This window comes from Apteryx mantelli, chromosome 6 (assembly GCF_036417845.1).
Source record: "Apteryx mantelli isolate bAptMan1 chromosome 6, bAptMan1.hap1, whole genome shotgun sequence".
Classification (NCBI taxonomy): domain Eukaryota; kingdom Metazoa; phylum Chordata; class Aves; order Apterygiformes; family Apterygidae; genus Apteryx; species Apteryx mantelli.
The window spans coordinates 41606528-41632712 of NC_089983.1; the positions used below are offsets into that span (position 1 = coordinate 41606528).

General features: G+C 39.6%; 1 protein-coding gene across 1 annotated transcript in view; it reads right to left on the bottom strand.

The window, feature by feature from the left end:
• DPP10 (dipeptidyl peptidase like 10) overlaps positions 1 to 26185 on the bottom strand; it is a 287083-nt gene that overhangs the window by 46448 nt on the left and 214450 nt on the right. Inside the window, exons 8-10 of the mRNA XM_067299348.1 lie at positions 7896 to 8016; positions 4020 to 4174; positions 658 to 755 (exon numbers count right to left, since the gene is read on the bottom strand). Coding sequence (XP_067155449.1) covers positions 658 to 755; positions 4020 to 4174; positions 7896 to 8016 — 374 coding nt within the window. The remainder of the gene's footprint in view (positions 1 to 657; positions 756 to 4019; positions 4175 to 7895; positions 8017 to 26185) is intronic.

Genomic DNA, 26185 nt, shown 5'->3' on the forward strand with positions numbered 1-26185 from the left:
GAAGCCAAAGGGACTGTGAAATCAGCTCCTCAGCTGCGAGGCACAGGGTTTCTCATGAAAATCTCACTATCAAGCACAGATGTATCCCAGCACTTGTTACTGTCGTTGACCTGGTGGGATCACATTTCACCCTCTGCGACCTCAGTGCATTTTGTCAGCTGCGGGCAGAAACTAAACTTTCCATAATTTTTTTGATTCAAAAAGTTCGTAATATTCCTGTCTAAACTACAGGATTGAAATGTTTTCTATATTTGTAATACTCCTATGTTCTGTAATTTTATTACAGAAAGTGAAAGCAACAAGCGGGCACATAGCAAATAAATGCAAGAAGTGAATGCCATAGCAACTTCAAAATAAGGGCAGTGCTCAGACTCCTTTACCATAGCTGATGATCTTTTGTTCAATGTATTTCAGGTAAATTTGAGCTTCATAGGACATCAGAAATAAGCAAATTCCAGATCTCTGAGATTTCTGCTAAGAACATCAAACCCACAGAGCTGTATTTTATTTTTCATACGTATGTTCAGCCACAGGGACAGAGATCAAGTGCATTCTAATCAAATATAAGTGTTTTGCTGACGTATAAATGCAAAGATTAGCCTCAAAGACTATCAAGTTAATTAAACATGAGTTTCACAAAACAATGAAATTATATACCTTGATTTAAAGCTGTCAGGTGGCATCAGTTCCAGTGTATGTGCTGGTCCATACAGATTAACTACAAACAGCTTTACTGTTGGGTTTGTTTGACCTGCCTTTGAAAAAAAGGAAAACAGGAGCTTTAGAGACACTGAAACAGTGACAGCTAAATAGGTTCACTCATTAACATAATTCAGTATGCTTATAATAACGAAAAAGCTCTTACAGAAATTTTAAAAATGAATTTCATGGACATACAAATTACACCTCTAAAAATACGAAGCATTAGTGGAATGATTCTCTCACGTAGCCCTTTACGGATGACAGATTTCCCTGTGCAGAGCAAGGGACCGACGCTAGCAGGGGTTTGGTCCTGTCCAGTAAAGCCAGCCGCAAAACCAGGCAGGCCAGCTCCAAGAGAAACAAAACGCCTCTTGTTGCTAGAAGGGGAGGAAAATAGGTGTTTGATATAAATAGACTGGAAAAAGTCTGATAAATCCCAAGGATCTCTAGGAAGCTAGGACTCCTGCTTTCCTGGTAACAGGGCTCAAGCCGGGAGGGGGTTTTTGAGATGAAAGAGCAAGGGCTGGCAGTAGAAAGCTAAGGCTCTGCAGGGTGGGCAAGGAGACGCTACAAGCCCCATATTGCTGTCCCAGCCGTATCATACCCAAGCTTGTTTCCAGTGTAAATCACAGCAACGCTCTCTATATAGAGAGTCTTTGGGATATGGGGGATAAGGAGTGTGTCTTTAAAAGGGGGTTGACTTTTTCTTAGCACTGGACAATTGGAAGGAGAAGATATAATCACCGGTCCTACGGATTTAGTTATTACAAACTACAAAGTCATACATCCGACTCTGCAGGGATATTTAGAAATGGAAAATGGCTTGGTTAACAAACTCTCACAAATTGCCTTTAGAAACTGGACTTACCTCAAAATATTGATAGTGTAAATGCTGCATCCACCCATTTCTGAGTGGTGTGGGGAAAAAGACAGCATTATTTGCCTTTTTTCACTAGTGCTAAGCAAAACTTTGAAAATGGATTTGACTAAACCCCTGGAATTTATTTTTGTTTATAAACATTGTTGAACTTGCCCTTGCTCTTCCAAACGCATCCTCTGGATGAAAACAGCTGATACAAATGTAAAAAGGAGGAAGAAAACCACTGAAAGACCAGGCTGTAGGACACGAATGCAATCTCCTCATATCCTTTGAACCTTATGCTGCAGAGCGGTAACCAGGTACGCTCCCCACGATGCCTGTCGTGAGTGATTACCATCCTGCAGAGAGAAACGCTAAAGCACGTCTTCAGAGCCGGCATGGCCAGATCCATCCTAACAGCTCCACCAGAAGCCCTGGACGCCGAGCGCAGCCCCCAGCCCCGCGACCCCCAGCCCTGGTGCAGAAGGGGCACAGGTTTGCTGTGGCACGTGCCACACCATCTTTCCTACTAGAAGTCATAGACAAACTAATTCTTAATGGCATGAAAATACATATGGTGCTTTACATTTCCATGGCATGGCGCAAAAGTTAGGGGCAGTTTTGAGATGTGGTACTGGGTACTCAGAATGGGGCCAGAGCTGGAGTCTACTGTCAACTGTAGCTCTGCTCCCTTGGGCAAGACCTGACAACTACCCAAGGTAGTTCACAAACACATCTGGCTTTCAGTTTTTTTAATCATAGTTGCAATTTTCTCCCATGGTTTCATTCTATAATAAAGACCAAAACTTTTTTCATCTCTGTTGCCATACCACAAGCTTCATTACCAATTAATGATGTTTAACGGGTAGCTAAATTGGCATTAAACGGAGACATTAAATAAAGATAATGTTTTTTCATTAATGAGATTACTGAAATAGTATTGCGCATCAGTTTTGTGCTGAATTGCTAATGAATAGAATTTCTCATTTCTTGTTTACAAAGTTTATTTTTTAAAATATTCCTTATTTTTTCTTTGCTCTGCCACTAAAGGCCTTATGCCAATGAAAGTATGTAAACTACCTCTGAAAATGCTATTACTTCATTATTTCATAGTATTATTTCATAGCACATTTTACATTTATTATTGTTTCATAGGACCTATGATGGTCTCACTTTGCTCCCATTAAGAATAAAGGCTCATCTCCCGAAAGTGGCAGTAACAACAGGGTAATAATAATATTTCCTAAAGCCCCTAATGAACTTCTCTTGAAACATCAAAGGAGTACCAGGTTTAAGAACCCGCATATACTGCCAGAAAGGAAGTTAGGCACTTTTGAAATTTATATCCAAAATATCTCATTTATATAGCCTGAAACACCATTCAAGGTTTTAACCGTGAACTCAGGTTCAGTTATAAACACCGAACTTCGGTGCAGCTATATATATATTCATATTTAGCTTTGTGGCATTTCAGTACGTACGACATCTTTTGCCTCAAAGAGCCCTCTTGTCATATTTCTGCATACGTGCGTGTTACGTAGTGTTATACCCCTCCGTACTGAAAGGACGCCTTTGAGGCACGTCTGCGAGCGAGAGAGCCCGGCTAGCTGCTCACTACCAGAAATGTGGCACGGTTGCTTTGAAGCTAATGAGGTTCCACTGGTAGAGGACAAAAGAACTTACTATGTATTTTGTATAGTGCTCCACTCCTCACCTAGTTTGTATTTCGAGGTTACACAATGCATGCAAGGTCTGGATAAACTGGTAAGTTGGAAGATAATACCAGCTGTGCAGCTCAACACATAAATGATACTTTGGGAAAAAGCTAATCGGAAACTCCCCAGAAAATGATAAACGATTTCAGACATTATCCCTGTCTGGGCTGTTCTGTCGCTTTCCAACACAAATCTAAAAACCCTTATCTAAATGCTCTGAAGCTCAGGGGTGGTTTGATTTTTTTTCATTTTCATGACCAGGAAAAGATTTTACCGTGACTTTTTTTTATTGGAGCCATGTCTTTCACGTTTATTAATAACAGCATAATTTATTGAGCTGTGATTGCATTCCACCCATCTCTATAACTGCAAGGGAACACGCCCTGCAGTCTGCACACAGCGCGCACCTCCAGCGCAGCGGCGACCTCATCTCTTTTTTCCGTGCACTCCTCCAAACATTTTACTCTTCTTGCAGAAGTAGTGGATTTTATCACATCATATACCAGTGATGAAACTACTGTGAACCAGCTGCTTGCTGCTCCCTAACTAGGTAGTTTCTTTCCAGAAAAAGGTTTTAAAGTCTACCAAAAAAAAACCCAGAATAAAACATAATTCATATTTACTAAAAAGCAACATGAACAAAATCAGCCCCTGTTACTCTCTAGAAATTCTTCTCCCAAATGGTTGACTACTATCACTGAACAACGAAGGGGAGCTGGGGACTGCGCTCACACTCATCTTACCTTAGGGTAGGGATACTGCTTTCCTTTTGGGTACAGACCTCCGGTAAACCGAGGAATAACCATGTTTGGTACCAGAGAGTCATTTATTGTCAGGAATGCCAGCCTCTCTCCGTCTGGAGACCACCAGTGGGCAATGTGAGAATGAAGAAGTTCCTCTGCAAAATTAGATATATTTAGGGTCCATAAAAATACTATCACATAGTTTCCAATTTATTCAATTGGCACCGATTTGGTCTTTCTGTGCCTACTTGAAATGCGTCTGTTGTAATTTTACCGTAATTTCAAATTATCCTGGGTTGAATGTTTGAATAACAAGGCATGTCGAAAGACCAAACTTTAAAGCATCTTACTCGGACAATACTTTCACTGACGTCAATAAATCATCTAAATGCAAAGGATGATTGTAACTGCCATATGTTTAGTTCTATTGCAGGCCATTAAAAGAGTTTAATTAATTTTTAAATGATTTGCACCATTTTAATGGAAAAGAGATTTTTTTAGGATTACCAGGCCATTTTTTTCATATGAAATTTTTGTGTACCGGATTTCTCTGAGCTGTGGCAGTTGGCGATACGCAGATACTGACACTGTGATTATTTATGTAAAAGAGAAATTCCAATGATGATTACAAGAGGGTTTTCTTATGGTGTGAATGTAGAAGAGAACAATATAAATCATAATGCCCTGCACAGATTTCTAATAGAAATTGCAGGCAAGTATTTCTGTCAAGAGGCAAAAGAAAAAATGAAAGTATGGAATGAAATTAGTTGAAATATTCATTGTGAATAAATGGTCTGAACAGAGCTGCAAGAAATATTCCAAGGAAAAATGTAATCATTTTTGGAGTGAAATATTTTGGCTTTCTTTTCTCAGTCTGATGTTCAGCTTTAATTCTTAGAAAGGTTAATGTTTCTGCAATTTAACTTTTCTAGAATCAAAACAAAACATTTTATTTTGATCCAAGCTTTGTTTCATTTTCAAATGAAAGTCATTATCCAAGATGTCACACCGATGATTGTTTTCTCACATTCATTGTAGTTCATAATGGAAAGAAACAAAACAGAAACAACCACAGAAGCAGCCTCCAAACTGTGGGAACTGCAAAAAAAGTAGTTCCTGACCAATTCTAAATACCACCTGATGGGGTCTTTTGCCTTCCACTTGTGAAAGGATTTGAATTTTTCTGTTATGTTTTATATATTTACTTATTTGGTGAACATTTTGTATTCATATTTGAAGAATTTGTCTGGAAGCTAACTGAGAATGATATACTAACTGGAGCTGAGGCCTGATCTTGCATACCTAATGTAAGAGCCTACCTACAAATACTACTTAAATTGTCAATGGAGAGAGATATGGGTCTCTCCAGAATGCAAATCAGATCTTGAAAGGTTTGAAGTGGCTGAAGGGGTTGAAGTGTGTAAGGTTAGGTGTAATGAAGCTGGGGCTTATATTCAAAGTCATATATTCTGAGTCATGCTTCTGCCCACTGACTAGGTAACTAAAACCTTTTACACAGGAGAACAGCAGAGAACAAATGGTGAATACCAGATAGCAAAAAGCACACAAAGAAAAGCTATGTCCAAGTTCTTGTGTAATAAGTCTTGCTAATAAAAGAACTCACGCAAATGGGAAAAGACAACAAATGAGGTCAAAACGAGGAACAGTTCTGAATTCCCCTATATGTCTGCTAACTTAATTTGGATAACATGCAACCTGCTCCTCTTCTGATGCTATTAAAAATGTTTCAGTTTTATCTACTGAATGTAGAGGACTGCTCTGAATTAAACAATGGTTAACCAGGAAAAAGCAGTATAGACACAGACTGTGGTCTTAAAATTGTGTACAGACAGAATTCCCTTTTACCCTGACCATAAATAAATAAATAAATAAATTAATTAATTAATTAAATGGAACGGAGCCCACGGATTGCCTTCCTGAGCAATAACCTCATCCCTGGGATGCCAGGAGAGTTCTCTGAAAGACAGGAAATGCAACAGCTCTTTGGGCCAGGGATTAAAGGGCTTGAAAAAAAATGGGCAAAATCAGTTAAAGGCAGCTTTAAGACCCACATTACCAGGAATGCAGAGACAGGGAACAGGGAGAACAAACCGGGACAATAACTGGTGCAGAGGCAGAAGATGTTTGGATGAATGTCTCTGGCTTCCTTCTCAAAAAAGTAGAGGGTTATGGCCTTGTTGGAAATCAGCCAGGTATGAGACCTACATAGCCATATGTCCACACGCAAAAATCACCCGTGTGCATATGAATACAGCTCTGGGTTTTGCAGTTAATTAAACAAGTTCCGTGAAGTTACTTACATTAATTTGCAGTCATGTTAGATTTGAAGTGCATATAAAATACTATTCCATTGAGGAGATTCCTTTTGTCCTTAAGTTTTGAAATGTGCCAATACATTAAAACACTTCAAAGTATTAACAGAAACCACCAAAACCTTGGAATTAGGTATTTATCAAATACAGGCATTTATATGGCTATGAAATATAAACTATCATTCTAATTTCAGAGATCGTTTGGGGTGAGATCTTCTAAGGTGCCAAAGTGAGCTATCTTGAAAGCAATGAGGTCTGGCTGGAACATTTCTACGGGCCCCACAGAAGTTTCTTGCCATGTCGTGTAACATTCCTAAAGGCACTCTGCCCTGGAAAACTCTGCAAACAAGAAGTTAGATACTTGAGGCAGCTGAATATTTTACATTGGGCTATTTGTCTATACAACTAAAAAGTCCAAGAATAGGAAGGATAACTGATATGTTGCGTATTAACGTAAAGATTTTGTACTGAATTGGATAATCTGCTCCCATTTTGTTGATTGTTATTATGTTAAATTATTATTAATTTTATTATTACGTTAAAAGTATTTCAGGTGCAGGGAGCAACATCCTGCGCAGAAGAAGGCTTCTGAAGCCAGAGTATGACACAGAGGGAGCTGTGCTCCACTGCGTTTCGGCATTGCTTGCCAGCTACAGCAAGTTTTAAAGGAGTCTAGCCTAGATGCATTTAATCAAAGGCAGCAGCCACCACTGAGGAAAGCGTATGACACTTTCAGATCTCGAGAAACACTCAGCTGGATTCAAGCGTGTCCTTAAAGCTGAGCACAATCTTACTGCCTGCCTTGAGGGGCTGGAGTCCCTTGCGAGTCACACTAATGCACAGCAGACCAAACACCAGGGAGGGTGGAGGAGAGACATGGCTATAAAAGAGTCGGGCTTCAGGTGATCTTTGATCACCTTTTGATACGCAGCCAGCAGTAAAGAAAGAAAACGTAGCCAATTCTTCTATGCTATGATTCTTCAGCGCCATCATCTATTAGGGTGTTTTAACTGTGAAGAGTTTTATATCTGCACTGTTTTTCACACAAGCAATAAACTGAATTCTTCCTCTCCTTACACGTGCTGTAAATACCGAATAGTTGCAAAGGTATGAGTGCAGTTATTCTAGATAAGCAAAACATACAGGGCATTTAGCTCTATTTTAACAGTCCTATTTGACAGCTCTATTTGAAACGCTGGCCCCACTGATGTGAGTAGCAAAATTCTGCTGAATTCAATGCATCAAGATTTCACTACTGCAAAATTCTTTACATATTGCCTAGTGCTCATAATACAGTTGATTCAGTCTGGTTGAAAATATATTCCTCTTTCTCAGAAAATATCGTTATATGAAAACCAGCAGTCAATATAAACTATGAATAGATCCTAATGAAAGATTGCAAGGCAATCTTGCAAGAAAATGAGAGGACAAAAAGCAAAAACTACCTTAGATAGCATTTTTTGAAATGAACAGATTTCTACTGTTGGGTCTGTACAAGAACCTCTCATCTGTTTTAATGAACAGATATATTTGTCCGGCTTACCTTCATATAACCAGTCTGCAATTCCATTAAAAATAATTCCTTCTTTTCCGGAAGATGTCAGGCGCAATGAGCTACTCTTTACATCAGGCTGATAGTAGATGTTATTTTCAAAAATATAAATCTGGATAAAGTGAGAGGGGTAGAGAGAAAAAAGAACATTCTGGTAGATATAAATGCATGCTCAGCAACAAATACACAATTTCCTCAGGTTCAGAACAGTCTATAGAATAATTCATCATGAGTTTCCACTGACATTGTCTTCATATTTTCTTTTATTATCATTTTGGACAAACTAAGCAAACTTTTACTATTTGCTCCAGGCCAAATTCTGCCTTTGAAGTTGCTTCCCAATTGAAATGTGTCTGTTCACTTTAGGAAACATTATCGATTCCTCGGATTCATATAGGAGCCAAGTTTCGTAACAGTTAAATAGATTACAAAATTTTCCATTAACCCTATTTTATCCAATAAAGTAATCTGCTTTTCTAGCTGTGAAATCAGACACAACTGTGCAAGTACATGCTAAACTGATCATAAACAGAAGTTACAGTTTTACATCACGGTGTGAGAACCTACTGAAAAAGTAAAAATAAGCAGCCGACTGCCGTTCACTTCTCTCAGTTTTCTGACGCTATTTCCGACTGCGACACCCAAGTGCTCTACCTCAAGCGTGCTATAAAAACGCCCTCTACTCTACTACAGAGCAGGATCCCCGAAGGGGCTACGCGGCCGCCTTTCTCCTGCCTCCCGGCGGCGGGACCCGTGCGCTGGGGACGCCTCGGCACGCGGCTCTGCGACGGCGCTGGCTCTGCCGCTCGGGGTTAACAGGAAACGCGCAGCGGAGATACTAACCGACTAAACACAGACAGGCGCAAAAGGCAGCCCCACAGCTACTATCGTTTCCTGTAATAACGCCCTTCTTGATCGTTTCTGTGTCGGTCCTGCGTTCCCCAGTTTCATGAGGTGTCGCAGCTGGTGACCAGACTCTTATTTCAGCTACAGGCATCGCAGAGTTGGAGCCTTTTTCTAATTTAACAATAAACCAGAACAATGTCTATATATGCGCTTGCACAGCCGAACAGTGCAATCAACCTAACATCAATACTGCACACCAAAACTGATTCACACTGAGGAAAGCACAGGTAACAGCACTAGCGAAGCAAGGCACAGTTGAAATTTCTGTACCGTGATCTCATCAGTGTACACGGGGATACACACTCGCCGGGGCTGCTAACACAAAGTGAACGTATTTCCACCAAAGAGCATTTTAAAGCCGGGTCATTTATCATTCTCTCATACTTCTATGACAAATGACTTATGGGAAAATACTTACCAGAGAACTAAGTATTATTATCACTATTACTGCTGTTCTCTCCTCTACTAAATTACCATTTGAAATAGATTTCCCTATGAGTCCCCAAACTAATGGCATTTCTAGATATTTAACAGTAGCCACTTCATGATTTCTACTGCATAAAGCAATAAAGCTGAGATTTTTCATCCCATGAGCAATGCAAGGATTTTAACTGTTGCTGTGAATGAAGGGTGACGTGGGACAAAGTTATTTTTGATCGGAAATTCAAAATCCTACGGTGAGTTCAAAACCAAAGTAAAACTAATTGATCCAGGTTCAGTAATCCAAAAAGTACTGCCATTACATTTACATATTAATAAATAATACTTGATACAGTTGATAATTTATGTGAAACTGCCATATGACCCAGCATTAATGCTACGAGAAAAGAGGGATCAGAGAACACTGAAGACATCAATCTTTTGAAAAAAACACTGACAGACACTTTTGGTCAATATATGTTTCCACATTTAAAAAGTACTTTTTCTCTAAGATAGAATGAGCAAATACAAGTAATAAGGCATGGTTGTTTGCTTAACCAAGCAAAATAAAATAATTTTGTCAAGTACTTGCTATTTAAGTGAACTAAAAATATTTATATCAGACTATATTAGAGACGGTTTAAGTAGTGGAAAACACTACACTGACCATTGCTTACTAAGGAGCTGCTTCTTACAGCTGACACTCTCTCATATAAACAAATGTTTTCAGGGGGTTACAAAAAAGCCTGCTTGATGAAATGATTCTATTTTATTTAAGCTTCTTCAAGTAACAACCTCAATCTAACTCATTTTTGAAGACAAGAGGTATCATTCTTGCTTCTCTCCCTCCTTTTTAGGCAGTTTGTATTTTTCGGGGTGAAGATACCCACAGTGTCTAGTCTCTGCAATGAAAAACCGCCATTTAAAGCCATCATTGCCAGTCAAAATGCAGGATTAGGAACTACTTGTTTTATGGCTGAACCATGAAAAGATCTTTAATCCTGTTATTGCTAGTTAGCAGGCATTGCTAATTCCATTTGACACATTTCAGATAAGTAAATATCTCAGAAGAAACAGCCACGGTTGTTCTGCTGAGTGCCACCTTCCTCGGCTTCATTCACATCCGTTTTATAAAGCGTCTCTGCCGCCAGCCTCACTCACTGCTCAACCACCCTCTGAACATCCCCACAACCCTCTTACTCTACTCTGCCATCAGAAGTTTCACATTTCCTGCAGCCTTGAAAGCTACCCCAACGAACCATTTTTGTCTCGAACGCACGGACTGGAACATTTTCAAGTTCTTGAAAACCTTTCCACCCAGCGGCTCTCTCCCGCTCACGGCTTGCTGGAATTCTACGTTAAAAATGATGAATTTACATTCCCTCACAAAGCATTTTGTGAAATACAGCCATTCACGTTTCTCCACGTAACTAAACAGAATGTAAATCCACATCAGTGATTTCAGGTCGGCACGCTGGCAAGCATCAGTCTGCACCGCCTGCAGCATTTCAGAAGATCAATATCCCCATGCTCGAGGCTGTAAAAACATCTTAGAAAGATTCACCATCACAGTTAGTCATTTAATCGCATCTGTAACTTTGAATATTTGTTATATTTCAAGAGGTGCCATTTTCCGCATGCTATTTGTATTGACGGAAATGGCTATACGCATATTGCCTGCACGCGTATTTCCTGCAAAAGTGCTATCTAACTGCTGAAGTCGAGGACCGCATTCCCATCCGTTCTTGATCACGTGAAAGTGTTCATCTGCGATTATTCAGCTCCTTCACCTCTTGGAAATAAGGCCTTGAAGTTGAATTGGTGACTTCTGCCAGGGCACTGAAACAGAGAGCGGAGCTGTACCAGGCAGGATGCTATCACCATGAAGGTAGGCGTGCTGCCCTGGGACGCTCTTTGCCTTGCTCCCTGCAAATCCAAGCTGCAGATTCAGTTAAACACAAGAACTTCAGCTGACTTTGCATAGCCACAAACACCCATCTCCCATCCCTACCAGAGCAATGCATATGTTGCATTAGGGGATGTTTTCAAATTTTCCTTTCACGAAACAGACTAGATGAACATTTTTATTTTTTAGGCTGCTGCTGCTGCTTACTTCAGCATCACAATACTTACAAGCTGAATTCTTGAACTGTTTTTTTACAGTTTGGTCTTTAAAACTGAGAGAAAGAGAGAGCGAGTGACTGGGAGAGGACCCAGCCTCTTACCTTCCCTAGCACAAACACCTGAACTCTTGAATGCTGCAAGCCAGACAGCAAAAACAAAACTGGGATAAGGTTTATTAATCAAAACAAAAAATAATCCTTAGGCCACAACCTTGCAAACACATGTGCCTAAAATCCTGACTCACATAAGCAAAATTAAACATGTGTTTAAAGGTTTTCAGGGTGGGGCTTTCACATACTCCATTGCTTTGTATATCGTGTTTTGGGCAATGCCATACAAACTACAATTTTCCCTTGCTGATCTATCTCCAGTCAGATATCTGGAACGGGTAAAAGCACTTTCCTTAGTATACACTTGTGTCTAATTATTACATCAGGAGTGCTAAAATGTTGACTATAACTACTGCATCTTCCAAAATTGCTAAAGGAAGGGCTGCTAACTGTGCATCAGACAGGTATTCTCATGAATACATCAGTGGCTTTGTGCCCAAAATGCTTTCACAGCTCTTAGGCATGACGATAAGAAAATAAATTGAAAAAGGCACAAAGTGGAACCAGGCTATGCTATCTTACATGAAAATTATTATTACACTTTTTTAACCTCTTCTCTTCACCACCTACTTTCCAAGTATTTTTAAAGTATTTTAAATTCTTTTTAAGCTAAGAACCTTAGTTAATAATGCCGTAAATGGGGATAAATATCAAAACCTATGCCCTTGAAAATCATGTGACTTTTTCTTTTCTTACAGATTTGGCACAGCTACTCACATCAAGCTTAAAAACAAATAAAAAAAAAAGTGTTTCATCATTTATTTTTTAACTATTTTCCAATTAATGAAAAACATCAGTAAGAATATTTTGGATTAGTGAGAGATTAATTCTTGATAATGATCACATTTATTGCAACTGACTGATGAATTAGAGACTCTGCTGATTCTCCTGTTCCATCTATGGCACTAATCCCCCTTCCTCTTCTTCCACATCTGTCAGCCTCTAAACTATTTTTTGACGAATCTTTGTCTAGATTAATTTCTTCCAAAACACTTCTTCATTGCTTGCAACATGCTTCACAACTACACGATTTTCGTTCAGGCTGAGACACTGAGCCCAGCACCCAGGCCGAGCAGTTGGTTCCAGACGGCAGACAGCTGTGAATAGAGACACCTCCCCATGCCACAGCTGGAACAGCTAACCCCATGCCAAGAGCTGCAGTAGTCCCCTGTGCGTCTTTAATCATTTCAACCGCTATAGGTGGAGAAAAGCCATTAAATGACAGGAAAAAAAAAAAAGAAACATTCCCCTTTTTCCCCTTAGGCGCTCCATGTGAAGTCTTCTGCTTGGTGTGTCCAACACGCAGCCACCCCTCTGAGTGCAGCATGGTGTGAAGACCACAGGAGTAGCTTTTCACTCGCCGTGAGGAGCAGTTTGCTCGAAGCCGTGTGGAGGACCCGCGTGATTGCTTACCCTGCTCAGAAGCAGCGAGCGTGCGTGGCTCTGCTCTCTGCAAAGGGGGTGCAGCTTCTCTGCCAAAAGTTGCCACTGGCTGGTGAGCCCTGGCAGGCGGGACAAATCTACTCTTGGATATTTGCATGCATCCTAGAAACACATCCATACAGCAAGGCTCAGACTTGTAGTTGAAAGCAAAAGCCCAATTTTCCTCAGGTGGAAGGGAAACCAGAGCTGCAGTTCCCAGGAACCAGACATCAGTCTTGCTTGCAGAGTAAAGCTGCAAAACTGAGAGAGGCAAAATTCCCCTCAAAACTGACAATCCAGTTTTAGTCCTTTCTCTAATAAACACAAGGATAAACTTATTGTATATGAATATGATAAAGGAACTTGCCATGCAACAAGTTCTAAAAATAAATTATACAAACTTTAACCACACAGGTATATAAACATTAACCACATAGCTATAACAGATTGCCATTTTTGTTCCCCAGTACCCAAAGGGGGACCCATCCTGGGTCTGGAAGCAGCATAACTCATTCAGGACACGCTTTGCCCAAGCAGTATTGACTGAAGATGACAGTATATCCCCATGGCGCTGCTCTGTACCTCATCCATGTACTTCTTCATGCTTCTTTATGTGGGGTGCTCGGCATGATCTAAAAGTCATGAGAAGGCACAAAGATCCTACAGTCCGTAAGTTTGCACATCCCTGATATATTATTTCCACATTGCCTGAAGTGTAACAATAGCAGAAGTCACTAACAAATGAAACAGAAGAAAATTAGGTCTTCACATTTATGAAGGTTGTCTTTAGTTGTCTTCATACTTATCATAGTGGGAACTTGAACACCTATGCCATAATGGTTAATATATCAGGGACTTATTTCCCTGATTTAAAAAGTGAATCTTTCTAATCCCCCAGAGTTTGAGTATGACCAATTTGTTTGACTTCCTGATTGATACTGACACCACAAATACAGTGTGCCATCCAAAACAACAGCAATATGCAATGTAAGCTGCAAGCATCAATGGGGTTGGCAGCCACAGTTTACTCTTACATAAGTTTTAACAGATCCTGAAATTAACTTTTCAAGATGAAAAGATAACACCAAAAATCCAGTATCTTTTCTTGAAGGACATAAACAAGACTTTGTGCCTAAAAAATGTTGAATTTCTCATACACTCCTGCATAGGAAGTCTGTGAGAGGATCTTGGTCAGCTGGATTGGTCAAAGCGGTGAATCTGCCCAAACTGGAATGTGCTTGGGCTCACTTAAGGATACCTGAGAAACTCTTTTTCAACCACAGCTTTTCATGGAGTACCAACAGCCATATTCTGATATTTATTGCTACTTCAGGCTTTGGGTTACAGTATCTTCTCTGAATCTCTGTGCTACGAGTTGTATTAATAAGAAGATAAATACAATTGCACTAACATATTCTTAGTCCTAATGACTGTTCAGCACTGTCACCATGAGGATCTCTGAAGATAGCCACTCCCCAGGAACCAATCTAAAACACATTTTGGTGTAGACTTCAGCAAAGTCTGAAGTAAGGTCTGAGAACATGACATCAGGACTGGGCCTACATTTCCAAAACATTTGCTTGTATCTTTTGTACCTGAAGACATGTGAACTCTGCAGGTAATAAAGCTGGTGCATCTGTCTGGCAAGACAGAGTGGCATGGCACAGCGACCCAGGGAAGGGAGCAGACAGAACAAGAATGGTGGAGAGCAAACACAGAATTTGTGGCCAATGGCATGACCAATGGATTTGTAGTTACGTGGCTTCATTAGGACAAACACTCACTTCAAGGAAGGTGGCATGGCAACCAAAATCTAAAGCTACTGAGTAGATATAGCTGGAGAAGAAAAAACCAGACAGTATCTGTATCAATATATATTTGGTAAAAAAAAAATATATATATATATATACTGTAAAATCAGCACTGGTCTCTTCCTGTTCAGGTGAGTGCCCTAACCACAGACTGAGGAAACGTCCATATTCTTCCACAGTCTCTTCAACGAACAAATACATAACTGGTCGAACCTGAAACAATTTCAGTGCTCCAGATTAACACATGTACTGGGGTACATGCCACTCTTTCCTATTATTCACATAGCAAATAGTATGACAAGACTAAGGAGTTTCTGATTATGACCAGAAGAAGAAATCGAGGCATCTGGGAAACGTCGCTGCTTGCAGAACAGGCAGTTGCTGATGACAGCTCTAAAGACTTGGACCTAAAGCATCTTTCTGCAGCCCGTCTGCAGCTTCACTCCTGTGTGACCTTGCCAAGGATGTACAGTTCATCACTGTTTGGATGACCACAGGTGCCTTCAGACTCCAATGCATTACTTAACAGCCCTCTCAACTTCACTTTTTGCTCTTTACAGAGGGGTAATTATTTTTACTGATGCAGAATCGAACGTGGCCCTGTGCATTCCCACAGACTGTCCTGCTAACCAGCTGACTCCCCCATTACCACTGCTGATAGCTACATCGAGGCACATGATCCATGCGGCTTCATCGTTTCCGAAGCATAAGGTAGAATTCCAGCCCTTCTTCTTGTGAGTCTGCCAGCTCATTAGCTGGATAATTAATTCTTCAAAAGCTTCAAGATGTTTTTCCATCTGGGCTTGCCTCTTACCAACATTTGTTCTGTTTCCTGTCTTACCATACATTAACCGGGGCCAAATCCAACTGCCCTGAGTTAGATCAGTCAGCAAAATCTCCAGATGAAATACGTTATCTTGCTAACAACTGTTAATACAAAAGCTATTCACTAGACAGAAAAAAAAGTGAAATAAAAAAAATCACATTCAGCAAATTTTGTAATTTGGTCTTGCTCTTCAGAGATCAAACCATGACTCTGCCAATTCCCAGCACAACACGAATTCACTGTTGGCACAGCGTTGGCTACTTTGCAGCTCAAACTCATCCTGGGAAGGGAGAGAAGAACCCACAGCAGCTGTATTCCTCCCATTCCTGAGCTCATGTTGGAAGAGGTGGAGAAAAGGCAGAGCTGTGCTTCCCTTTTCCATGCGCAGCGAGACAAAGCACACAGCAACGGGTGAATGAGAAGACCTGTTTTACTATCTATGCCACAGCTGAAGGAGTTGGCTGTGTAAGCATGGTTTAAATAGCTTTAATACAGCTAGCTGAACTAGCAGTTAACTAGCAGCTAAAACAAGGATTCAAAGCTACTGCTGCAGGCTGGCCTCACACATTACTGCTACAGGGAAAAAAGAGCTTGGAGCTAAACAGCTCAATCCTTGTTTGGCAGTGCTTAAACTGCAGGACTATAAATACATATGTATGTATATATACACAGATATAAAATACAATATGTATGTATATATGCATGTATGTGTGTGTACATATACACACACACCCCTATGTATATATGATGTATATCCAAAGAATCAATGTTTCTCAAACTGTGCCTGGAGCTGACAAAAACATGCTGCTCCATACGCAAAGTTTGGAGCAAACAAGTGACCTTAAATAAACAAGTAAATAATAATAAGTGTTATCTTAAATGAAATCATTCATTTTAAAATAATTTAAAGTGATTTTTAGAATAAAAAGTGGCTTAAATTTCTATATAACTGATCAGGATGGAAAATGCGCATAGGGAATTGCTTTTGGCAAGAGACTGATTGATCATTGTTGGAGGTTTCTGAACTAGATTGGCCCATTTCTAATTGCCGTTCTGGCCATAATTATGGAAAATGCAGACATATATGCATTTCTTTTGACTTGTAAACAATATTTGAACTATCTGTTGATGCAATTACAGGAAGGAATTAAAATCACACCCTTGTATCCGCATGGAAACCATTTGGCTGTGTTTTTTCAACACTTGCTGTCAAGGTAGCAAGTTTGGTTTACATTTAAGTAGTTAACATATTCGCTGCCATTTTCTGGTTCATAGATCTGAAAAATTATACAAATTGCTCTACTTGAGAACCTTACAATTAGTTTTCAGCAATTAAAAAAATATTGCAAAGCAGCCAAAGTAACCAGACATTACCATTGCAACTAAAGACCTAGCCTGGCATCTTCTGTACCACACTGTGCAATACCCTCCAGAGCCCTGATAGACACATTTCTCCTAATAAAGCCTCTGATTAGGTTATTCGTAGTCACAGTGTATTGCCTGTTCTCCTCTTCATGTCCAGATTGAACAGACAAATGTTTTCTTACTATGATTTCACTTACTATACCCAAGGGACTTAATAGACTTAAATTGGGATCACCAGATGATTTTTATACCCACTGCACTGCAGATGATGAGTACTTCTTTCTGCCCTTTTCCCTTGGCAAAATCTCATTTAGCTGAAGCAGGCTTCCACTGAAGAACAAGGTATACTTAAGATTACGTGTTTTGTGTTTTGATGCAACAGTTCTGTAACTGCTCTTCTCTTTTTCCCCTCATGTGAAAAAAAAAAAAGCTCATGTGGGGAGGAAAATACTTTCTAAAGTCATGCAGAACTGGCCATACAGCGCCATATAGGAACAGTTGTTTCTTTTACCCAGTGAGCAGCTCCGTACTGGCTATCCAAACTTCCTGGTCCACAACAGAGCTTTTCTATGGCCCAGACACACAGGGCACAGGCTGCTGCGAGCCAGGGAAAGGGGACCTGCAAGGAGCAGACCTCCAGCAGGAGGCCAGGCTCCTTCAGGTCCGTGTCTCACTGCAGGAAGGAGCTGCTTGTCCTATGATCTGTGATGGACTGGTGTTACGATGCCATTTTACTTGCTTCCTCCTACAGGTAGAGACTCGAATAACGTTAACCTTCAGCGTAACTCGGCTGCGTGTAGTGTTGGCACAGGGGTCACTGGAGCTGCTGCTGGGCTGCGAGCGTGTTAAGGATGATGGGTAGGTGACCAGGCTGCGTGGGACAATACTGGGTGCTTCCAAGCTTGGAGTCAATTTACCCTGCCGTACATGCGAAAGTGAGAACCGTTATATACAAAACCACATTGAGGAACCTGATTTCCAGGTCAAGCTTTGCCCATGTTGAAATTTGTTTCATTAGTAGCAAGACAAAAGGTCAGTAGCTACCTTTTTTGCCAGTAACAAGCTGTACCAGAAGCTCCATGGAAACAGACTGGGACACTCGCACAGTGAGATGCAAGTGAAAAGCAAGGTGGCAAACTATTACCCAAAACACTGCTAATGCATTTCACTGGCGTGACTGATTATTCTGTTAATGCATTTCTTAGAGATCCTGCCGAGATCCCCAGAACCAAAGAGAATTACTGTATTTTGGGTAATATAAAATGCAAGGAAGTGGCATATAAAGATTTATAAGTGTGAATTTTGAATGGCGAGGGTATTTATTAATGACTTTGTCAGTTACGATTATGCAGGCTTTTTCCAAAATCCTTTTTATACATCTTACATATTTTCTGTCCAGATCACGTATGTTACAGGAGGATAATTTCACAGAAGGTTTTACGGAATTGTATTGCAAAGCAGCTTTACGTTATATCCCTTTCCCCCACATTATATCTGTTAAGTCCCTTTAGACTGTGAGCTTAGGGACTGCAGGCCACAACATCTGACACACTTTGCAATGCAGCTGCTTTGCAAGTCTCCAGTAGTGCAGAAGGGCTCTGATCTTCCCCGTGCAGAATTTTTTTTGCTGGCAAACCTATACTAGTAAAAAATTTTCAGGGCAGTTCAGCTTTGACTTGCTCCAGCTCTTACCCCACAGCTCCATGTTTACCATGAACCACTAAATTATGTGGGTATTAGGCACAGCAGGTGCAATCCTAAGGAAGCCTAAGCAAAGCGTTACTGTAGGCAATAATCTACCCTCGTATGATCTTTTATGTTTGAAAATCATCAGGTACATTGCAAAGGAGGCAGAAAACACTTAACAGTTAATAACAAAATGATAATAATTGTAAGCAATAATAACTATATTCACTCTTAAAGGTACCAATTTTCTAAAGATTGTGATTGACCTAGACAGGAATTTTCTCAGGGGAGGCTTTCAAACCTTTTGATTATGTTGTAATTAAGGCAGAGGGGAAGTAGCTGTTGATCAGTTTGAAACATGCAGCCCTCAAAACACACACATCCCAATGCTATACTCCATCTTTTTTTTTTGTCACTTACAATATGTTAATTTTATTTTTGAGGTAATCAAGTTGATGGACATAGTATGAACAACAGAACAAAACACTGAAGCACAACTTCTCCGCTCACTAGATTAATGCCACTGCATCATGGTAATAGGTTAGCACAATCATTTCTGAACAACTGCAAATAATCTACAAGACTATTATATTTAATTGCTATTTAGATCATTTCTAAATCCACTGTAAACAATAGAGAGGATACATTCATAATGCAGCTACAAGATTAGTTTCTAGTGCTGTAGAATAAACCAGGGCATGAACTGACAGAGTATCAGTGCTCCGTGGTAACTCTGATGTTTATGTTCTTGCTCTCCAATAAAAGTGAGGAATTATTGTCCTCTTTTTTTTAGATACACATTAATTATTTTGCCTTTCCAGGGATACTGGAGTATGACATTCACTAAATTCACACCCTGCCTAATCCCATGGCAACTTACTCATGAGTGCATACACTCTGCAATATATAATATAAACAAAATCACATATAACATCTGATTTTGGACTTATGCAAAAAACTACTTTATAAATCTCTTTGATTGCACCCAAGATTACAGTAACGCTGCCAGAAGCTTGCCCCCAAACTGACATTTTGGCTCTATTCCTCCTTCCCCATGGAGCTGTCTGAAGAGCTATGCTTAAACTGTGCTGGCTGCAAGACTGCTAAATGCCTTTGAGGGCTTCAACTGCTCAGCCCTTTGGTCTTTGCTCGTGTAAGTGATGTGCTATAACACGCTTATCTATAGGCAGTGTATGCTCACGAACTCAGGCTCCTTGTTCCTCGCATCTACTGATAGCTTGTCACTAATGAACCAGCATGGAAGAGCGTGGACAGAAATGTCACTCTTGCATGCCTGGGTTGCTCCTATAGACTCATAATAAAATTATAACCTACCCTTACCGTAAAGTCTTTTTAAATGATCTCTGGTATTTCGAAGGCTCATCTCACAGTGATATCAAGCCTTCAATTTTGCCCAGACTGATCAATCCATAACAGAACCTAAAATCTACCTACCAATTCCACTGCCACGTACCACTTTATGCAGACACACCATTCAATACAAGAATGGCAGTTCTTCTAAAAAACCTCATTATCTGAAGAGACTGATGGGAGAGAAAATTCTGACTAATTCGTATAATGACATTCCTGTTCGTGACAGTTCATAGACTGAGAAGAAACACTTAAAAATAACTGTGTTTGGTTTTTTTCCACACAAAATTCTTCTGTGTCTGCAAATCCACTGGCACTTGCCATGAACTGTGAACTGAACGTATGTGTAGTGTTCTGTAATATTATCTATATGACCAAATATTACCTATTATTTGCCACTGCTCAAGCCTTGCTCATTTATATAACATAAGTTTGTATGAGCATGTGAATACTACTAGTGAACTATTTATTCGATCCCTGCCACCCAAATAACAAATACTTTGATTTGCACAGGCTTCTGGTTCCCTCCTTAATGTCGCTTGCATCAACTTAGATCAGACCTTCCAACTTCAGTTTGTTTCTGCAAAAATAAGAGTTTTAAGTGCTGGCTGATTCCTGGGTCCTTCAGCCTTCTTTCCTCCTCACCAATCAATGCTACGTGTTCTCTTAAAAATCAACAGTGCACGTAACTAACAGTTTTCTTGCTTATTCTCCAGGGCTGTCCTGGCTTTGAGCTGTCAGTGAACATACACTTTCTCCAGCTACACATCCATGAGCAGTCCTCTGCATCTCACCCGCTGTCTCACACCAAGCATAAGTCACGTTTACGCAGCGCGGCAGGAGTTTCATCTGCTCTCATCCTGCAGCGCAAACACAGCGGGGAAGGCACGAGCCCATTACAGGGGATAAAAGCGTGCAAGGACATTTGTGGGTTGGTGGTGACGGAGTTAAATGGTTCCTTTGCAAGGAAGGTCTGGCTAAAACAGAGAGAAAGAACCAACAAGAGTTTTGGACATGTCCAAAGCTTGCAGTCATAATCTGCTTTTTTCTCCTCACAGCTGCCTTCCTGCTAGAGCCTCAACAGGGAGTCACGATATCATTATCCATGGCTTGTAAACTGCAAATTTTTAACAAGGACCATCTACTCCATCTTGACCCATATGCAATGGGTAAAATCCTGGCTGACTGAAGTGAAGAGCCCACAGACCTGAACTGGGCCACGATTTCATGTCCTGCTGACAGCAACCACAAAGGCACGTGTCACGGGGGGAAAGGTGGCTTAACCCCACTGAAGGGGGAAGTCACTGTCACTTTCCCCAGCCACAAGCCAGATTAGAAAATAAATGTCATCGTACAGCAAACAGAACCTCTGTATAGCAAGAACCTGAGGAACCTTGCCATGCAGCACTAATTCAAGGGTTTGTTTTTTTTTCCTGCAAAGTTTGTCATTTTACCCTTTTCACTTGCTCCTCCTGAACTCCGTAGGCTTCAGCACCATCACAGAGACTCAGTGATAGAACAGGAAAATATCTGCAAGTCTTTTACAGAAATTCTACAAAAGGTTAATGAACAAAATTTGTTTACTGTTGGCTAAAATAATCTCTGGTTTAGAGCTTGAACCGCAGAGGCATTAGTAATGTCAGTTTTTCACATTCCTGTGTTTTGAGATTTTGGCACCTTACCATATTGAATTTTTCCTTTCCTTTTGACAAGGTAGAAAGGAGGAAATAGAGAATAGAGCAGCACAGAATATCTCAGACAAAATCACATATAATCTCACAGATAAAACAGACATTTGAATAAGTCCTAAAGATACTCACCTGCTGTATCACTTGGGTTTATTTTAATCTAGGAACTGAAGTGAGACACTTTAAAATGAAATTTCAAGAGGAACACAGGCAAATGTTGCACCCCACCCTGAGGTGCATTATGCCTTTTCTTTTGATATCGAGTATCAGGTGGCTAAATGACTATGTGATCTGCGGATATGGTTAAGCCTGCAATGTTTTGGGGCAAGATTTCAGAGTAAAAATATGTATAAATATGTATAGATTCTGTTACTTAATCTTTCCCAACTTTGATTTAGCAAAAGGCTAAATCAGATTGTGATTTCTCTTCTCATTGATTATTTGCTTTTCACGGGTGGCTGTTTCTAAAGAATCATAGACTTACAGAGTATAATCTTGTTTCTGCATTACAGAAAGCAGTGCAATTTTCACACAAGAAGCACAGCAGTCCCATGAGCCATTGGACTTGCAGTTAATATTAGCTAACAGAAGGAAATGTGAATATTCAGATATGCTTTGTTGAACACATGTTGAACAACAGGATAGTCTAGATGAGAGGGGCGTATTTCTATTTTCATCGCTCCCTGTGGGCTGCTACAAGGAGAAGTCCTGTCTGCTCCCTTCAAACCTTTGCCTATGCTTGTTTGTATGTGTCTTCACATGAGCGTGTGTATATACATACACATATATCCATATGAAAAAAGTAACCTTTCTAGCACAATGATACATCACATTTCCAACAGAGCTATTGATACAAAAGTGCACTACATGCGTGCATGGTTTACATACCAATTCAAATATTAGCCGTGTGCTAGACTAGCGATAATAGAAGAAGAATTAGGGAAAACGGAGAGGAAACATCTTTTATGTCCCATCTCAATTTACTCACAATAAAGCTGCTGGGCCTTTTACTGTTCCACACAAAAAACAGTAGTGAAGGAATAATGCTTTGCTCCTATAAAACACATAATTTCTCATTATTTCTTGACATCTTCTTCCAGATGCAGCAAAGTAGCTACTCTCACTAAGGGCTAGCAATAGCTAACCTTTAATACTCAACATTTTTAAGCTACCTACAGGCAATAAAGATCATGTATTGTATTTTACAGTTGATGCAAGGACACATTTATTGCATTTCACTAAGCTGAACAAAGCGTCATTAATTGATGAAGCAACTTATTCTATGCTCAGCTCAGGCTTCCTCTCACTTATAAATGTTCCTGCTCTCTAATGGTTACCCTACCGTTCACAAACATTTATTAAATACTTCCAACTTTGATATGTAAGAATGTATTTTTCCTGTTTTCCAATGCTGCCTGCATTTTCTACAGTAAGACTCCCCATTCCCCTTTTCCAAGAAAGAGAAAACTCAAATAGAGTATCATTTTTGAAATTACAGAACATACATTTAAAACTTATCTTCTCCTCCAACTTCATGTATTTTTAAGTGAAGCGGGCACCTAAATATTAATAATTGAAAATGGATATTAATTCAGTAGAATACCTTCAGAGAAACTAAACATTTAATTTTTCGTTTGAAGAAGAGTTTGAATGATTTAGACGGAAAGGAAAAAAACATTTACATTATACAACGCTTGTTTGAGAAATCCAAGAGGATTCGTTGTAGCAGCTTCGGAGGAATCTAGTTTTACTCCAGACCTTTAGGTAGTTCTAATTCCTATGTGAAGAAAAACATTATATTGCCTGTGCTCACCAGTGACCCAGACAAAAAACAGTTCTGGTACCAAAAAATAAAAATAAAAAAAAGGAGCAGAAAGTTTTTGCTAGTATGCTAGTAAGTGGTTTCCATATCAGGATCTGACCATTTAGCACATTTCATCTTACATGAAAAAAATTATCACAATGTCCAGTCTTGCAAAATAATGCACAATCTAACTTCAACTGCTGCTCAGCTCAGAAGTTGCTGTTAAGACAGTTTTTTTTTGTGTGCCTGTTCTCTGTAGATATTCTCACTTTTCTGCTTAGATCCTCAGACTCTGACCCTGTGAGTTTCTCAGCTGAAATACAGAAATGTGGATGAAAACATTTGGAAGAGAGAATAAAAAGGTTCAGTGGCCTCCTTCATTTCTCATTGCCTTCAGACAGACTTGACTTCAGCATTTGCTAGAATTATGGTCAAATTCCTTAAAGGTTTAACTAGGCAATGCTGAACTGTACAGGTTTCCCTTACTTCGTGGAAACATCTTATGGAAGATAAAGGATCTCCAAAGTCTACTTTGAAGTACAGAAGTTGTGTAAGGAGCCCCCATTTATTTTAACTAAGCAATCATATCTGAGGTTAGCGTCACACTAAAATGTTCTTGTTTATTTCTGGTTTTCAGAATAAATTCAAGCAGACGTTTTCCTCCCAGTTTTACAGCTATTTGCCTCATTAGCATCATGATTAAAAGGAAAGATGAAATAAAGCCTTGACATTTCCATATGTGATTTTAAGTTACTCATCTAAAAATACAGCAAGTCAAAGGAGCAGAAGACTTTGAAAAATAAAAACAGCACATTAGATATATTTACTTAGGACTTACTTCATTAGCATTAATTAAACTCCTACTTGGCTGATGAACCCGGAGAGATCTTTTTTTCTTCATTTGCAAATAGAAGTGTTTTTGCCAGGAGGGGGTGCCAAGTACCCACAGTGTTAATTATGCAAAAATAAGACACATGGTGAATAACTTTCCAGAAAGTTAAGTTACCAATTTTTATAGGAGTTGTACTTTGAAACTTGATAGAGAAAACAGCAAATGAAGCTTTCAGCAACTAATGGCTGTTAAAGCATCTGTTCAGCAAGGTATGTGTCTAACATAGTTCTGCTAATTTCTCATTTACTAAAATTAGTCCTGAGCTTTTCTGGGTATTCGGCAAATAAAATACCATCAAAGAACTTGCTTGCTGCAGTATTTCTATTATGCAAACCAGTATGTGAAAGCCACACAAAAAAGCTAAAAGTTTGAAGAGAAGGCAGCTGTGAAGAAATACATCACATTAATACAACAATTTAACAAGGTCTGAAAGATATTTGCATTTTTGTGGGGCAGTAGGTGTTACTAAGCGAGGAAGGAAAAATGAACCTCCAAACAAGACAACCAGGATGAAGATGACTAAAAATAAAGCAGAGGGGCAGAGGTTCTTAAAGTGGTACACTTATTTATGGAAATAAAGGTAGGTTTTGCTCTGTTTTGTTTCCAGGTTTCTGTTTGTTTGCTTGGTTTTTTTTAGGTATTTTTAATATAAGCTGAAGTCCATTTTTGTTGGACTTTTGATTCTTTTTATAAAAGCTTCAGCTTTTAAGCTCCATTAGTTGTGAGTACCCTATTTCTTTTTTTTCTTTTTTTTTAACAAGAGGGCAATTTTATTTTTTCAAATATTTAAAATACTTTCTAAAAATTGATGAAAGCAATTGGAATCCATAATTCAGCTACAGTCAACAATTGTTCTTTGTGTATACAGGATAATAGCTAATTCTACATAACGTTGACCTCAATTACTTTTAAGCATACTAAAAGCTCATCTAACAGTCATACCATTTGATAACACTGTATTTTGTTGATGGCATCAAATTTTGACAAAGCAAGCTATCAAACTTCTACAAAATGATCTTTTTAGTATTCTGGATAGCTAAGCCATTTTCTTTATTTCTGCTATATTAAAATATGCAGTTATTTATGCACAGACATTCATGCATAAGTCAATCGATCATTATTTATGCGGATCCTTCCAAATATATAACTCAAACTACCTTCAAAGCCACTTAATATATCACAAGAATAATGAGCTCAATGTAGTAAATAACATAAAATACCTACTACAAATACAAAGGCAAAGTGACTTACGTGGATATACGTTCACAGAATAAAGCGAGAATAAAGGACATCATACAAAATAAACCACACATAGAACCCAGGCACGACAAACTTAGATTTAAACTACTTGGAACTTTTGAGAAAAAGCAATGTCAAACTGAACAGCTCCCAAACATGCTTCAATGGGAGCTACTTGAAATCATCTATCGGATGACCGATTGGAAGAGCTACCCCTGCTGCAGGAGGAGGAACGCTCCATCTTTCATAGACAACCGGACATATGCTGGAGACCAGAGGCCAGTTTTTATATTCGGGCTTCTACTGTGATCCGCCTCCACAGATCACTACAGCCGGAGAAGTCGGCTCCCTTCTCTCTGCTGCCCCGGGTCAACACAAGCCAAGTCCAGCGTGGAAGGGTGGGAACCTCCACAGCATGGAGCAATCTCTGGTGACAAAGATTGCCTTTAGAGTTCCCAGGAACTGTAAGGATTTATGGGAGTTGAAGGACGTGCCTCTAAAAGTTTAAGTTCTGTCGGCACAAACTGTTGGAGAAGATATGGCCGTAGAAGAGAGGGTTTGGGATGAGATTTGGGTATTGCAACACCAGAACCCTTTAAAACTAACATTCACCTCCT